Raw genomic sequence first — 17286 nt, 5'->3', positions numbered from 1 at the left:
AAAGTATATGTAAATGTAGTGCTGTAACCTGCAAGCAACGACTGCAACTGCAAAAAACAGGCCCCAAACCGACTTTTATACAAAATCCCGGTTGCAAATTTCGAAGTTGTAAAGCACGTGTTGTGATCTTAAGGGTTGGAAATCTATTAAAAGGAAACAGAAGAGAAGGTAAAATACATGGTACATGGCACAAGTGGAACCAAAATCTGTAAAAAATGTGAAGGCAGTGAATATCAGTAAATAAATATACAAGGATTATCTTGAAAAAAACTGAAGAGAGATTAACAAATTTTGAAAATTATACATTTAATATGTATAAAGAGAAGAAGTATTATTAATTAATTCAAGAGTTCTCCAACATTGTGCTGTGATCTCGCGAGAACAAGTATATTGTACTAGACATGCAAATGTATTGTGGTTAGAAAGAAGCAATTTAACATTTACGTCAAAATGGAGCGATTTAATATGCAGATTTTTCTCGAACTAAAGTCCTGCTGCGATAACTTAATAAAAAATCCGAGTAAGGATTACGCACGTAGAATCGCAGAAGTAGCTAGTAATATTCCCGATAAAACAATGCATGATTTATCGGCATACTGTTTAATTCCTATTATCACCATCTTGCAAAGCAATACAAGGTAATTTAGGATTCTTTTTTAATAACTTACTATGTATGATAAAAGAAATATATTATATATATAATATGCATTGTCACAAACCATATAAACAAATATATGATCTAAAATATATTTACATATATAGTTTGATTGTGAAAGAGGAACTGATAAGAACTATGAGAGTTATAATACAGAAAACTAGAATTACAAAATTGAAAATCTTTTTTAACATTTATGGATCTCTGCTAATCCAAATTTTTGACAAAGAGCAACCAAATCAAGGTATGTACCAAAGTATGTCAATAAATGTCATAATAATTAGCACTAATCTAATTATTTGAATTTAACAGTGATCTTATTTCATGAGGAACTTAAGGAAGCAGTAGCTTTATGTATTAAAGATCTTATCTACCAAAGCAATTCTGATGTGATAGAATCACTTTATACTAAAGAAAATATACTGCAGCTTGGTCAAGGAATATTTTTGTGCATAACAATTGCAAGGACCGAAAAGTCATATTCTGTAAAGTAAGTATTTAAAAGACATATATTGAAGATGGCATTATTTTAGTTTTATTAAGTTTTAATGTATTGTAACTCTGGATGGGCCAATGCTTTCAACTGATTTCGTTACAGTTGCAATTTTTATACAAAGTAATTGTGTAAACTCCTTATCAATTTACTCATTTTCAATTTCTACTTTGGAAGATTGTTTCTAAAATTTAATTATCATTGCTGCTTACAAGATTTTATTCAAAAAACACCACAGTACAATTTGTTTAATTTTAGTTACTTTGGGATTAAATTTATATCTTTATTATTTTATTTTTATTACAGTGGAATATTTTCCACTTAAAAAATTCATAATAATATGTAAAGGGATAAGCATGTAATCATATTTATCTTTTGCTTCACTGCTCTAGTATTGAGCTATCTACAACATTTCAATTTTATACTGTACTACCTTAAAATATATCAGCATTGATTCAATTAATTATTAGATTAGCTGGACTAGATGCAGTAATGGCTTTGTGTCATATTGATGATGAGATGAATAAATCTGACATCATTATACAAGATCAAGTAGCAAATACCATCATGGCATTTTTTCCTGGTATTATCGGTGGATTACAGGAAATAGCAATGGGAAATGAAATTCAGAATCACAAAATTACGATGGTAATACATGATTCTTACATATACTGAATTATTTTTAAAACACTTTAATAGAAAAAGATTATTTAAGTTATATAATAATTAAAAATATATTATACAGTTATATTGTACAATTACAGATAGCAATTCGAGCATGGGGGAGAATTATATCTCTTGTAGTCCATGATAAGGATGAAGAAGATGCTGAAGAAGATACATTATCCATAGAAACACTTATAAAAAAAGGTTGCAATATATCCACTGACATGTCACATAATGTGAAATATAATGGAAAATGTGACATAGAACATAATCTAAAAGGAGCTACAAGAAATAAAGAATGGTTCGACGCTGTGGCTATTAAGCTTGGCTCTTGTATAAAATTGTTAGACCAAGTTAGGAGCCACTCACACTACAAAGTTAAGAAAGAACTAGTTGAAAGTATTAGACTTATACTTGAAAATTGTCGCAGGTAAAAGATTCCCTTTTTTTGTTTCTATTTCTTTTTTTCTACATTTTTATAACATTTAAATAAATGTATATATATTTTACGTAGGAATATGAAACCAAATATTATGACACTAATAGATTATTTGATTTCTCTGTCTGAAGACGAATCTATAGAAGTTAGTGAAAAAGCGCACAATGTGCTGTATACAATAAGTAAAAACTACATGCAAAATCACGATATGAAATCATTAATCGATTTATTGGAAGATAAGTTTTACAGTTTACTTACAAGACTGCCCACAATTATTAGACGATCAAGTAAGATTTTTCTCTTACTGTCTGAAGTTAAAAGTTTTTTATTTCACATTAGTGAACATAATATAATTATTAAACATAAATATATGGAAATCGCAAAACGTATGTATCCATTCTATATTTTTTAGATGATAACGAACAATTAGTATACTTGAATCAATTTGCTGGATATTTAAGATTATTTGGAACGCAAAGATTGCCTCATATTATGAGATCCCAAGCTCACATGCAAAGATTGCTTTTAGCTCTTGTGTACATTATGATCATAGATTGCAACAACGTGTCTCTTCTACAAACAGCAAATGTAAAAGATTTAGACGATCCTGCATATTTTTATGGATCAGATTCATGGAGACAGTTTAAGTTTATTAAAAGTAACTTGTGTAAAGAGAAACTTATTACAATATGCAAGTTGCTTCGAGAATTTGGGGATTTGAGAATATTAATCGACACTATTCTTGAACTTATGATGGATGCACCACAATACAGAAAGGAACTGAGTTTGCTACTAAATTGGATCTTAGGTAACACAAATAATACATATGTATTTGAAGAAGTATTTACTAATATAAGCTCTCATTAATATGTCAATTTTGTTTTAGTTTCTGTTAAAGATTCATCTTCATATTTATATAAAGAAATCGTAGATTTTTACACAACACAGGAAGTATGGTACTTACCTACAGAAGTAACTGAAGATACTCCTTTGGTGCAAGCACAGAGCAATATAGTGCAATGTTGCCTTTTGACCGAAGGATTAGGTCTTATAGCACAAAATTTACAACATGACTTTGATAGATATCTTTTAAAAACTTTGTATTTAATTATTGAAAGAGCAGGTATGTCATTAACAGTGAGAGAGTTCACATCTTTTTACGAATGAGTAAAAATTAAGGATAATTTTTAGGTAGTGGAAACAGTTTAATCAGTTATATTGGAGTGCGTACTCTCGAAAATGTCGCTAAAACACAACAACATAAGACGATCGGCGATCTGCTACGTGCTAACGTAGATTATTTTTCTTATCACATTATAATGAAATTACGCCAAATCAATCATAATCCTGGCGTATTTGACGTTATCAAAGTTGTTATGAAGTATAGCAGAATGGATTTTTTGCCACACCTAAAAGGAATTGTAGAAGATGTACTTAAGCAATTAAGTACTCCTTATCGCCAAAAAGACACTTATTCGTTCTTGAAGATATTCCATACATTTATCATATGCATAAAAACATTAATAAATTGGGATGATATAAAAGTAACAAAAGAAGATATACGAGTTACAAATAATTCTTCGGAAACAATTATTCTTTCTTTGTTAGAATACTATAATGCAAAGAAAATTGATGAAAAAATAGAGGATGACTTTGAGGAGATAGAATCAGATGTAAATGCACCAGATATTGAGTTACCAGAAGAAATAAACGAAGATTACTCAGATCCCAGTGTAGAAAGTAATAGGAATTTATTTTTATATATGTATATTTTATAGGTCGTAAAATTGATTCATTATTCGTTATATATTCTAGATAAAAAGTTACCAACTCATATAAAGATAATCATAGAAGTTATGAAACATTGTATACACTTTCTACCTTTGAAGGATGTACAAAAATCACTGATGGCAATGCAAACGCTTCAAGAAGGTTTACCGATACTAGTTGAGTGGGAAGATGAACTATTACCTCTTGTGCATCAGTTATGGCATCCACTGATCGACAGATTCCATGATGAAAATGTACTTGTCATTAATCACGCATGGCAACTTTTGCATGTACTCGCCAACATTTCGAATGACTTCATCAGAAGCAGAACTCTGCGGTAAAATATCTTGCGCATTTTATCGAATATATTACAAAAAAGTAATTAACACACACTGAATGTGTTGTAATGCCATAATTGACCTTTTATAGAGAGGTATTACCATCTGTATTTCAATTCTTGACTAAGTCCTCTAAAGAAAGTATTAATAAGAGCTCTGTAAACGTTTACAAATTCACACAAACTTACAAATCCCAATACGAATTGTTATCTACATTAGGAATAATCGCGAGGCTCCTGAAATTACGTGAACATGAATTATGGAAAATATTAAGTAATACACAATTGTACCTTAGTGCACGTCAACATACTACATTACAGGTAAAATGAAAATAGAATGTATTGTGTATTTTTGCATACATATAAATCTTTAACTATTTGTTGTTTAAAAGGCGTGCTGTATAAAATTGTACAAAGATATTGCTGATTATAATGGAGATATTGCGTGGGTGAAATGTCTTAGTATCTGGAATTCAAAAGTTGCACGAATAGCGTTTGATGCAACATTTGATATGAAACATCTGCTGGTATGTTATCACTTAATTATGAAATACAATTAATATCTAATAATATAAATTAAAATCTAGTTCTGTATAATGTATTATGTTATTTTACTTTTCAGATTCCAGATGTTTCTCCGTCAAACGAATATTACAAAAATGTAAACGAAATCATTACATATATTCAACAGAATATTCACTATTGAATATATCAAAAATATATGAAAAATGATTTAAGAATTCAAAGATCTTCAAACAACAACGTGCCATTAAATTACAAAATGCCTTTATATTAAAGTAATAAAAAATATTATTTTAATAATAATTAATTAAGTAGAAAACAAATAGATTGCAGGATTTATTTAAATTAATTGAATATTTATATATATTTATAGTATAATAAATTCTAAGTAGAGAGAGAATAAAGAAATTTTGTGACAGAAAATTTTTATTTGTATATAATTCTAACATTTTATAATTTTTTTCACATTTTACAATAACTTACATATAATTATACCTTTTTTAATATCTACAAAGCGATACATTATAAAACAAAAATGTGTTAAGGTGCTCTAGTATGTATATGTATACATATATAATATACATATATAAATACGTATACATACCTTACATATAAGTATACAGTATTTACAATTTTTCCAGTTCCAAATTAACTTCAACATATATGTAATAACGAATACTTCACACAACAAACGCGCGCGCGCGTACGCGCACACATACACACACACACCTCAATATAAATATTATATATTGATTCCTCAATTCAGCATATGTATACATCAATTCATCAACTCAATATATATTAGCCCTTACCGTACTAATATAGGTGACTAGTGACCGAGCGATTTCTGTTAGTGCAAGTTTCTTTGAGTCTTTCGGTAATTATAAATTATACTACACATTTTATTATTTTCCAAAATAAAAAGTCAATATTTATTCTAGAAAGTTGAAAATTTGTTAGTGAATTTTTAGAGATTTTTTAAATTATTTTGAAGAGGCGTAAAAACGAAGAGATTTGAAGTAACCCTTGATGGTATGGATGAGGCACCAAATTGTAGATGGTACGGTAAGGGTTAATTTCAATATTTTTTATACATGCCAAATTGTTTTTGTTTGATTTAAAAATTGAGAAAAGCTAATTAAATTACTAATTAGCTTTTAAAACAAAAAGTTTGAAGTTCTTGCAACATTTCTCTAGTCTGATAACAGTCTACTATTTCAAATAAGAAAAATGCACATATAAATGCAAATTATGATATAATCTTTTTCAACTTGCTATCTTGAAGTATTTTAAATTTTAGTTTTAATTTTTATAAAATTATGTAAAATTAAAATAATGTAAATAATGAATTAATGATAAATTAAAAGTTGAAGATGTATATATATATATATATATATATATATATGTATGTATATATATAAATTTTTCAACGAAACAATAAGAAAAATGTTTTTTAAAAATCATTTCTTTATATATTTCTTGTAAATCTTATATGATGTTCTTAAGAAAATTTGTCATAAGACACTTTGTAAGGAATTTGAAATATACAAGTATGTAAAATGCATAAACTTGTTACATGTGGTATACCGTTATAAAGAATTATGAAGAAAGATGCAAAATATATCGTTTTTCACAAATGCTAATTTATATTTTGGAATCGTGACAATGAAATTATTTTACACAAATATAATAGGTACAGACTGCACATTTCCTAATTTTAGCATCTATGTTCCATTAAAAAGACTCGAACACATCAGCATCTTTTTTCATCTCGATACTTCGAAAAGAAAATGAGAGAAAGCGATGATTCCAGCTGTCTCATGTTTTTTAAATCTATAACAATTTCATAAGAATGCTCAATCTATTCTTATTACATCTATCTTATTTTAATAATATTCATTTGTTAATTAGACTATCATATTTAATATGATAATCACATCTTTTGTGTATCAAACAAATATCTATTTCCATTTAGCATTGTCAGTACCATTTATCAGTATCATATTTATTAATATTTTAATATTTTCACTGTCCAAAATATATCGAGAATATAATTTTATTCAAATTAGTGTCTATAAAAGTTGAATTCTTGCTTTGATTTGTACCAAAAGTATCAGTCAATGAAAGCAATCTTCTATCTTTTAAAGAAATTGCTGAACATTAATAAAGAAATAATTATTTTTGAGCATATCAGTTATTCTAATGTAATTTAGTGATCAATGATCGTGATCCACTTTCACGTCGTACATATATTGATCATCACACTTTAAAAGATTTAATTCATCGTCGCATATGTGCGTTCTGTACCAGATTAACAAAGTAAAATATACATATTATATTTTTTATTTAGGATTTAAGATTGAAAAATTTTTAGGTAAGATAATAAAGTATAAATAATTACCTTGTGTTTTAGAATTAGCTATTTATAAAACAGTATATCTTACAAGTTATTCTTAGGAAAAATTTTTGCCTATAGTGAACAGATTCATAAATATTACACAATTCTAGAAAAACGAGGCATCATTTCCATGCTTGCTTTTGAGCTTTTTGGGATGCTAATTTTTTCGTGACATACGATGAGATCAACAGCGCCGCGAGTACTATCACAATAAGATAATAATCAAAGTCCTCCTTTAGAACATCGAATGTTTTAGACGGTGCCACCCTTGTATAAAATAGATCTACAAATGTTATAATCATTTTGTGTGAGAAGTCATTTATAAAAATACAAGTTTAAAATCAAATACTTAATGTTATACTTACCAAGACCATGTACAAAAACTAAACAAGTACTTTCAAGGCCACTGGGACTAGTATGAATACCCATAACCCTAGAAACGCTTTGATTATAATTAATAATAGCATCCATATGGACTGGAATCTCTGGCATGTACGGTATTACTCCTTCTTCTCGCATTTCAGGGTTAATAGGCCGTCGTGGATCCACCATCATCCACGGCAACTCTAATATTCCACCATTGGCTAAAGCGACTGTGGAAATATATTAAAATATCATAATTAAATGTGTGCATACGCGTATATTTAATTTATATTTCAACATATTCAGATAATTGAAATTGGATTTTTTTTTTCAATTTATCGAACCACACATAACTTTACATACCTATTATATGTTTGCTAGTAATACCCTTTTCCGTGATTGTTTCTTGCATATACTCTATAGACGCCGGAAAAATGAAAGCTTGTCTTTCTACAATTGGCAATTTTGTTGTTGCTAAAGAAGAGAACACTGAAATATCCAACAATCGTTATATTATTAAATTGATAAGAATTCTAATTGTTTAGTATCGAAATTTCAGTTGAAAATAAAAATTATGTCGACGATATCCTTATACGATATTTTATAAGATATGTGATCCTTGATAAGACTACAATTTCTTTCGATCTAAATAGTTACTGAACCAACAGACATAATCAACTGACTTTCTTTTCTGTGATACAAATATATAGGGCTTGAACATGGCTCTCACCTGTGGTGTTGCTCTGTATCTTTCCTTCATAAAGCTCTAACGTAGCAATTTCTGTTCTACGTCCTTTCTCATTAAAATAGCTGTATACTAACCAATTTTCCGAGTGCACTATATGGATTGGACCACGTACTCTTTTGTGCGTAATAGAAAAAATCATAGCCCCAGATACTACGTCTAATAGATATAAATTAAGCGTATCTGCAAAATGAGAAAATGTTAAATATATTTTCTATAAATAATATAGACTCACTCGATAATAGTCAAAGACATACTTACTTTTATGGGCATGTCCAATACCTTCTGTCACTATGGCCACTAAATTAGGATTAATGTACTTATACAATACTGATCTATCACTTAAAACTCTTCCTTGAGAGTGCACACGTTCTATCGGATTTTTCGCTACAACTTGCGTTATTCTTTGGTTTCTCGGTGACAGCAACAACTCCCATACTTTATGGGCGATTAGTTCCTGCACCAACCATTAAAATGATTAAGATTTATTGATACCAAAACAAGAATATAAATAAACGCTCGAAGTTTGCAATGCAAAACAATTCAAAAATCAGCGACCAGATAATGAGCAATATAAGGTGTTTTATTAAAATATTTAATATAAATTTAACACATAGCAATATATAAATTATAATATAAACATTTTGGCTACACAGAACCTTCCTCAGTATAAATAAGTGTACATATTTCTTTCGCTTTACAACTATTTTAAATTAAAGAAAAATCCCATGTCAATTATTGATGATAAATACTGGTGAGTCAGGTCAATTTTCAAAAGATGTCCAAAATTAAAAATGCAAAACCAGTTACTCGTTTCACAGCGAGAATTACGTTTAGTCCCATAATGTAAGAATATCTTTTCAATTGATTTATCTAAATCAAAATATATACAAATTCGTAGAAATTTTTGATTCTAAAAAACTATACAATACTCACATGATGGTTTCGAAAACGATTTCCTCAAAAGTTTTTATAAAACAATATGTAACAGCAATATTTGTTTAGTTTTAACAATGACGATATATAACATTATGTCTAACGGTTCCCACGGATGATCGAGAATATATAAGCCTACAATTATGATTGGTGGGAGAACACAAAACGTTTCTCATCAATAATTGAATGGGATTTTTCTTTAATTTAAAATAGTTGTAAAGCGAAAGAAACATGTTCACTTATTTATACTGAGGAAGGCTCTGTGTAATCGAACCGTTTATATTATAATTTGTATATTGATAATTATATTGATATATTAAATTTATATTAAATACTTTAACAAAACACCTTAGGGGCTCCGCACAATAAACGGAACAGGGAACAGAGAACAGAGAATAAGAATTTCAACCTATCAGAAATCATGTATTGTGGAATACACACTGCGTATTCCACAATACATGATTTCTGGTAGGTTGAAATTCTTATTCTCTGTTTTCTGTTCCCTGTTCCTTTTATCGTGCGGAGTCCCTTATATTGCTCGTTATTTGGTCGCTAATTTTTGAAGATTTATTGATATAATGAAATTGATCTATATGCTAAATATATGTCTACATGAAACAAACCTGAGTTGTGCTATATGAAAGAGAGAAGCCGGATAATATTCCTGTCGTTTGATCAGCAGTAAAGAGATATATATTTTTCCCGAGTGAGGCTGCAACCGCGGTAGCGCTATCGGGATAAACATGAACTTTATCTCGTACATCAAGAACGAGGATACCACGTAAAAAGTCGTCAGTCGCTACGTGTAATAACATAGACTGTTTTATTTTGTAACCAAGTTTCACTAGTCCGTCCAATGACTGTCCGGTAATCGGATTAAATGTATATATAACACCTTCTCCGGTTTCCTATTGCACGGTATAAAAGCAATGTCAGATATGAAGTGTGAACACTTATTACATTTACCATTGAATCTAATATATAAATGTATATTTTACCTTGTCTTCTGCTAATAATGCACATTGAGGTGGATGAGGAAAATGTCTGCTGCCTCTTTGTACGTACAAAATCATCGTATTAGACAGTTTTGTGAAACCCCGGATATTAGGTAGCCTGAATTGCCAGATAATTTCGCCTTTTCTAGTTTCAATACCGTACAGCTGCAGGTAGTTTAAAATATAACAATTTGTAATATGAGATGTCTGATAATTTATATGAAGTCATACCTTTCCAGCGGATGTAACGGCTACGATCATTTTGTGCAAGCCAAATTTATCTTGCACCAGATCAATACGTTGATTGGATTGTTGAGGTACCAAATCCAGTATTGTTTGAAAGAATGCTCTGGCTTGGTTAATCTGTGAAGTAATCCTTCGAAGAAACATACTTAGAACGTCCCCTGTTTAAAAATATAGTAAAATATATTAGAAAACACGTATCCCGAAAAACTGTATTGAAATCTGTGGATTGGATGATACAGCGGAAGGATATAAAAAATTAGACGATGTTTAAGAGAATAATAGCAAACTGTATATGCTATAATTATTATAAGCTACTGTATTGCGTTATGAAAATTTTTCAGCAGGTTTAATGACTTCACATATACATATGATGATTATAGAAGTCGTAAAAATGTTTTCATGCATTTTACGCAGCTGGTTATCATATATCAACGAAATTGCTATATTATTTGCATCAATGATACTTCATTACATCCGAACTCAACCATAACAAATATCCAAATATGGATATTTTATTTCTTGCAATATGTCATGCAGGTAGCAATATATTAGATATATATATATAATAATTGTATTATCTTTAAGGTATTCTAGATAATCACACGTATATACGCGTTACATCTTCCAGTATCTTTAGGAGCCTATACATTGCAAATGTTATACCATGCAAATAAGTTCGTAAATAGCAATAACACAAAGTACTGCATTAAAACCAGCCTTCCTGCTCCACTACTTACATGAACTGTCTACATCAATACCTGTCAGCAGCCATTCACAAAAGAGAGTTAATTAATATAACTTACAGGTAGATTGTTATTAGAAATTGAATTGTGTTGTGCCAATAAACAATATATCGCTTTAATATAGACGAGTATTATTAATTAAAACAATACGTAAGCTTTTTCATAGCCTTTAAATAATATTATGTAATTGTGTACAGATTGAAGACATTTTATCATCCGATAAGAATTTTAAAAAATTAAGTGTAACTTAATATACATAATTGGTTCTTATATTTAAGATCGTGTTAAGTATAGTCTTAAAATGTCAAGCCAATTACGAAGCAGTATTAGCATCTTAAAAGATTACTTAAAACGTCTTGAAATAAGAATGGACTATAAATACTGGCCTTGATATACTTAGGAAAATGTAAGTTATAATATCTTGGAAGTGTGAGTAAGAGTTATGTTTCATACATTTGACATATTATAATAATTATTTAACAAAGGTATATTATCTTATTTCTAACATATCCTTCATTCAGTAACAAAATATATATATATATATATGTAAGATTTATTTATATCAATAGTTACACATGAAATATTACGTAAAAAATATTAAATTAAATTCAATAAGACATAAAAAAAATCTTTTTCAACTTAATTTATCATTTTTTTAATATTCAATATTTATATATAAATAATCTTACTTACTCTCTTTCTGATCGAATTCCGTTTCGATAGCTTGATCCCTGTCAGACATAGGCAATTCCATAATTTCAACGGCCACAATACTGGCAAGTGCTTCCTCCCTTGTCCATACCAGTTTATTGTGTTGTAACAGCGCAATACTGTGATCTTGCGAGGATAACAAATGACGACACGTTATCCCTTTCGTTTGCCGTGGGCAAACAGATGCCATTATGGTTGGTGATTGTACAGAAGCGTGAGTCAAAGTAACCGATAAATCAGGTATAACTGTAGACGATAACAGATTCGTCGCTGTTATCTCTATTTTCTACAAGTAAAATAATAGGAAATTTGTACAAAAATTGAATTAATAAATCTTTTTAGAAACAGAAAAGAATACATGTTTTAATATTTACTCCATTTTTATATGTTGTTTCCAAAAGTATTTTCTCGTTGTCAACAGAGACAACATAAAGAGTAGCATCACCAGCGATGTCTCTCTGTATAGGAGTCGGAAATTCTCCGATAACTAAAATTCGTTTTCTCTGGTCATTATCGGCATTAATAGAAATTACAGGTCCTTCTCCAAGTACAGATTCTAATTTATATGGCCCTTGGGCGCCAGCCCCAAATATTGTATTTATTGTAACTGATTGTGACTGTGCATTAGTATCGAATAGATGTACTAATAATACTACAGCTAAGGAACTGTCTCCCTTCAAACATGCTAAATATGGAGCTGCTAAAACACATCTAAACAAAAATAGAACTATTTTAAATATCAAAATGGATAATATATTTATGAAACTAATAACATATACAATATAAATAAATTTAATGTATAAATTTGATATATATTAGATGTTAAACTTAATTTAACCGTTTTTCGTCTCCAAAATTGATTTGTTTCGAAGGGAAGATGAATGAATACTTTAATCAAAGTAATTTCCTCCATTTTCTACTTTATTACTAATTAATAATACTTTATTAATAATACTTTGATTAAGGTATTTCCCTTCGAAACAAATCAATTTTGAAGACGAAAAAGGGCAGGAATTAAGTTTATCACCTAATAGAAGAAAAAATAATTTCAATCTAAAATTACTTACTCCGTTTCTCGACTTATAAATGGTGCGGAAACCCTTCGAGTCTTTAATTTTTCTCCAGTCTTGCTGTCATAAGACGTTACTTCTACTCCACTATTGTAAATAGGTAGTATATGATGCAGCGTTCCATCTTTGATATGCCATTTTACATCTTTTATCCTGAAAAACAAATTGTCAATTATATGCTCCAAACAAATATTTAACACATCAAAATATCTCCATAGCTTGGTACAATTAGAAAAATATTAAATTTTTGACACAACAAAAAACCTTCAAATATTTATTCCTTATTTTGTGTGTGTGTGTGTGTGTGTGTTACTCGACGTGATGATGATTATATGAATAAAAATACAAATTGCTGAATTTAAGCAACCTGATTTACAATAGCACAGAGTTACAGAACTAGGTGTACAAAACATATATTATTGACTGTGCTTTGAATAAAAATGAGAAGACCTGTCAGCAGAGTATAAGCCCAATGTAGAAAACGATATAAACGGAGATGCAAGTCTGTAAAAGCAATGGATTATGTTTTATATAAATCTTCAGCATATCAAGTTTTCAGCAGCTTTTAAGAAATAATTAGGTATGTCCCTAGCTTCGTATAGTACACAATATTTAGAAACACAACAAATCCCTCACATTCTTTCATTATTAAAGATTTAGTTTACAAGTAATATTCTTGTAAATTTCTTAACATTATTAAAGTAGAATTTTGCAATAATATATTGTTTCAATAAATTCAATATTTTTATACAAACCTGTCGCTATTTGGCTCAGCTATTGGCCATTCGTTAAGTATATGCCCGGTCGCCAAATCCCAGGCGCGAACAATAGCGGGAACACCGCCGCTCACGGATATCAAATCTCCATCCGCGACACCTCCTAAAGTTCTTATACGTCCGCCATAACCTTTTTCTAGCACTCGCCTCCATAATATTTGGCCTGTTACATCATAAATATATAATTAATAATATATTTATTTTATGACCTAATAAATTATATTTCTTAGGTCTATATTTTTTCATAACAATACTTGTAATGGAATAATGTTTAATTTGTAATATTGGTATGCACAAAAATGTGCTTAATCATTATAATTATCGTTAAATGGGCAAATATAAATGGCAATAAAAAGACAATTAAAGAGACTGGAAATATGAAAAGCACCACGTGCAAGTAACATGCAAAAGATAAGGAAAAAAAAAGACATTGTAAATACTTTTATTTACCCGATTTCAGATTAAGAGCAGCAATAACGTTCTCCTCGGTGGCAACGATAATCTTCTTCGCCGTAGACACCGTGTCGAAACTGGCGAATTTAATCTTTCCGACGTAATTCTGCCTCCTGAAAAATCCCGCGTAAACGATTAATTCACCCACATAACACCACGGGGGTGAAACACAGGAAATCGGGTATATCGGTCCTCATGATAATATTCCCACGGTGCTCTCTCTCTCTCTCCTTCTCTCTGCATTATTTAGAGGTTGCTTCGATCACTTACCAATCGAATTTGCCGACTTGGTCCTCGTAGAGGCACAGGGAGAGATTAAAAAGACCGATCAGCACGATCAAGCACTGCAGGATCGGTACGTCGAGGAACCGGTTGAGGTTCCTACGGAAAGACCACGCGCACGGAGCCATGGCGATGACGAGCGCTCCGGCAAGCGCGCGAGAGGGTATCCGCGACGCAGCGCTCACCCTCTTCACATACAGTCGCTCTACGCCCTACGTTCTACGCCACTTCGCTTATGCACGTATGCATATACGTACCACCCACCGACCGACGTGCTACAGCGCTTATAGCACGGACGACAGACCACGGCAGACAACGACGTTGGACACGAACGCACCCCGCACCAGTCACCCCTCGGCGCGGATTGTCCTGCCTTGTCTCCGACGTTTGCCGACGTCTACCGACGTCTCATATGCTTAACCGCTTAACCCCTTCCACGCGTGTATAGTATAGTACATCAATTCGATGGGTCGTCGTAACAATCTTATTTATCAACTCAATGTAATTTAAATGGGGTCGATAAGTCAGACTACTACTGTGATCCAACGAATTAATCCACTGCACTGTACATATACACGCAACGGACGAAGATGGACAGAATCAGGTGGGCCATACCGTCTTCATCTAACACGTGGCAGATCCAGGGCTGGCTTGAGGTGCCCTGTGTTATTTCGATCCCACGTGCACAAGTATACAGGGTGTGCATAGGATGATCTCTAATAGTAAATTCGGTCACTCATACTCTAGATTAGTACACATTTACAAAATTGTTTTACAGAAAGTATTTAAATATAATGACAATATAATCAACTTTGGCAATAAAACAGTACATGTATATTCCGTTAAATAACATGACAATAATTATTATTAAATATTTGTTTACATTCAATTAAATAAAATAGACAATTTGTGATGCGGCGAATTCGTTAAATAACAGGAACGTTTATTATTTTTTATTATAAATAATCATTCGCCATCATTGATTGATCCTGGGTCACAGGAACTTGAAGTTCACGATTGTAAAGAATAAGAATTGTTTGAGTTTTTATGAATTTAAAATTATTATGATCAATTTGGGTATACCTTTTCGCCCAATACTAATAAAAATAATTAAAAAAAAATATTTCTAAAAAATATTTCCGTCTAATATTAATAAACATTTGATTTAAATGAGTTGGAAAGAGAAGTCGTAAAAATCTTTTATTACGAGAAAATTATTGAAAAAAAGTTCAAGGGATAGAACTTAAAGTTGTGTATCCCTATCATAATAATAATGGAAGATATAGATGAAAAATACATATATTGATAATTTTAATACAATTAAAAATAAATGAAACCGATCGTTTTTCTAATTTGTAGACATATTACTAAAATGTTCTATAAATTGTACATAAAAGTAAACTTTATAAAATAGAAATATTAATAAAACATAATTTCAAAAATACGAAAAAATGTTTGAAGAATTTCTTAAAGAATAAGAATATTCTTAAAGATAGATATATATAGCTTGGAACAGTATAAACTATGCTATCTCGTAATTTTATTGTATCATTTATTTGAAAAAGTTGTTTTCAAAATACATGTAAATAAAAAATAAATGCTTCCTAGTGCCATATAGAATATGCGTTTATGTAGTCATGTTACATTGCAATCGTCATTGTTAATGAATTTTTTTCCACAAAGAAAACGAGATAATGGAAATTAATTTTGAGGCCACTATTTTTTACCAATACGCTATCAGGTTGACAGCAAAAGAGTGCATAGAAAATATACATGCAGTTGTAGAAACATATATTATTTTGTAAAGTAAATTTACAAAATTAATGAGGTATCTCGTTATTGTAAATTTACAAAATTAATGTGAGGTATCTCATTGTTATAAATTTGTAAATTAGTAGATTTAAAAAACTCTTGTAATAGTGATGGGACGCTCTCTTATGCTGTCCTGTTAGTATATAAATAACGAATTTTGTTATATATACGAAAATAGATAAATGTTTATAAATTACTCATAATTAAAGTTATATATCCTAGCACATATACATATATTTGTAATTTCTACAGAATTTCTACTCTCATCGTTTGGTTTTCTTGCATTCTATCTAAATTGACAGTATTAAGTTGCATCTTTACTTTCATATCCCCTTTTTTTCTGTATTCATTTCATGTTTCGCTTATTCACACGCTAAATTGCTCCATTTAAGGAATATATTTTGTTTACATGCAATCTGAGAGCATTATTCACGTATACAAATAAAGGTTAAAAGCAGATTCGTGATGACTAGAATATCTTTACATTTCATACATTCGTTCTTTTTATACTTATGTGCAATAGTCCATAATAAAAAACATAGATATCTTAAATTGTAATATATAACTTTGGTTCATAGCAATCCCTCGATGATTTCGTTAAAAAGAGGAGAGATGAGAAAGTAATTCGCATTCTACGATCTCCGTTAAATGCAAAAGTTGTAAGTAGTGTAATTTAAATTACATCATGCCCAAATTAAAGCTTATCATTAGGAAATACAGGTATTAGATATACTTGTAATGTACCCATCCTGTTAGTAACATTATTGTTACTGTTTCAATATACAAATTCTATAATTAAATTTATTCAATTTCAGTGACCTAAAACTATAAATGATATGCCTTGTACAAAAGATGCATGCAAAATCGAAATAAA

General features: G+C 30.1%; 2 protein-coding genes across 3 annotated transcripts; one reads left to right on the top strand and one right to left on the bottom strand.

Annotated features, from left to right (window-relative positions):
- The first annotated feature begins 293 nt into the window (after nucleotides 1–293).
- On the top strand, nucleotides 294–5140 carry Tti1 (Telo2 interacting protein 1). Its single transcript, XM_018505722.1, has 13 exons — nucleotides 294–638; nucleotides 763–899; nucleotides 968–1145; nucleotides 1619–1796; nucleotides 1913–2244; nucleotides 2329–2540; nucleotides 2666–3061; nucleotides 3140–3376; nucleotides 3445–3993; nucleotides 4069–4360; nucleotides 4453–4681; nucleotides 4753–4887; nucleotides 4983–5140. Exons 1-13 carry the CDS (start codon nucleotides 451–453, stop codon nucleotides 5064–5066), a joined length of 3147 nt encoding a protein of 1048 aa, XP_018361224.1. The 5' UTR covers nucleotides 294–450; the 3' UTR covers nucleotides 5067–5140.
- Nucleotides 5141–6958: 1818 nt separating this feature from the next.
- On the bottom strand, nucleotides 6959–14979 carry EMC1 (ER membrane protein complex subunit 1). 2 transcript variants are annotated; one of them, XM_018505780.1, is made up of 15 exons: nucleotides 14589–14979; nucleotides 14316–14431; nucleotides 13845–14028; nucleotides 13087–13242; nucleotides 12394–12730; nucleotides 12002–12305; nucleotides 11303–11323; nucleotides 10551–10723; nucleotides 10323–10484; nucleotides 9948–10232; nucleotides 8650–8845; nucleotides 8374–8571; nucleotides 8007–8132; nucleotides 7646–7873; nucleotides 6959–7563 (listed from the first exon to the last, which is right to left on the bottom strand). In XM_018505780.1, exons 1-15 carry the CDS (start codon nucleotides 14726–14728, stop codon nucleotides 7403–7405), a joined length of 2787 nt encoding a protein of 928 aa, XP_018361282.1. In that variant the 5' UTR covers nucleotides 14729–14979; the 3' UTR covers nucleotides 6959–7402. The 2 variants fall into 2 exon arrangements, with proteins under 2 accessions (XP_018361282.1, XP_018361283.1); XM_018505781.1 differs by lacking the exon at nucleotides 11303–11323.
- Nucleotides 14980–17286: the final 2307 nt, after the last annotated feature.

Source organism: Trachymyrmex cornetzi, unplaced genomic scaffold, assembly GCF_001594075.2.
Source record: "Trachymyrmex cornetzi isolate Tcor2-1 unplaced genomic scaffold, Tcor1.1 scaffold210, whole genome shotgun sequence".
Classification (NCBI taxonomy): domain Eukaryota; kingdom Metazoa; phylum Arthropoda; class Insecta; order Hymenoptera; family Formicidae; genus Trachymyrmex; species Trachymyrmex cornetzi.
Note: the sequence above shows the minus strand (reverse complement) of the source record. Positions and strands in the feature narration are given on the sequence as shown.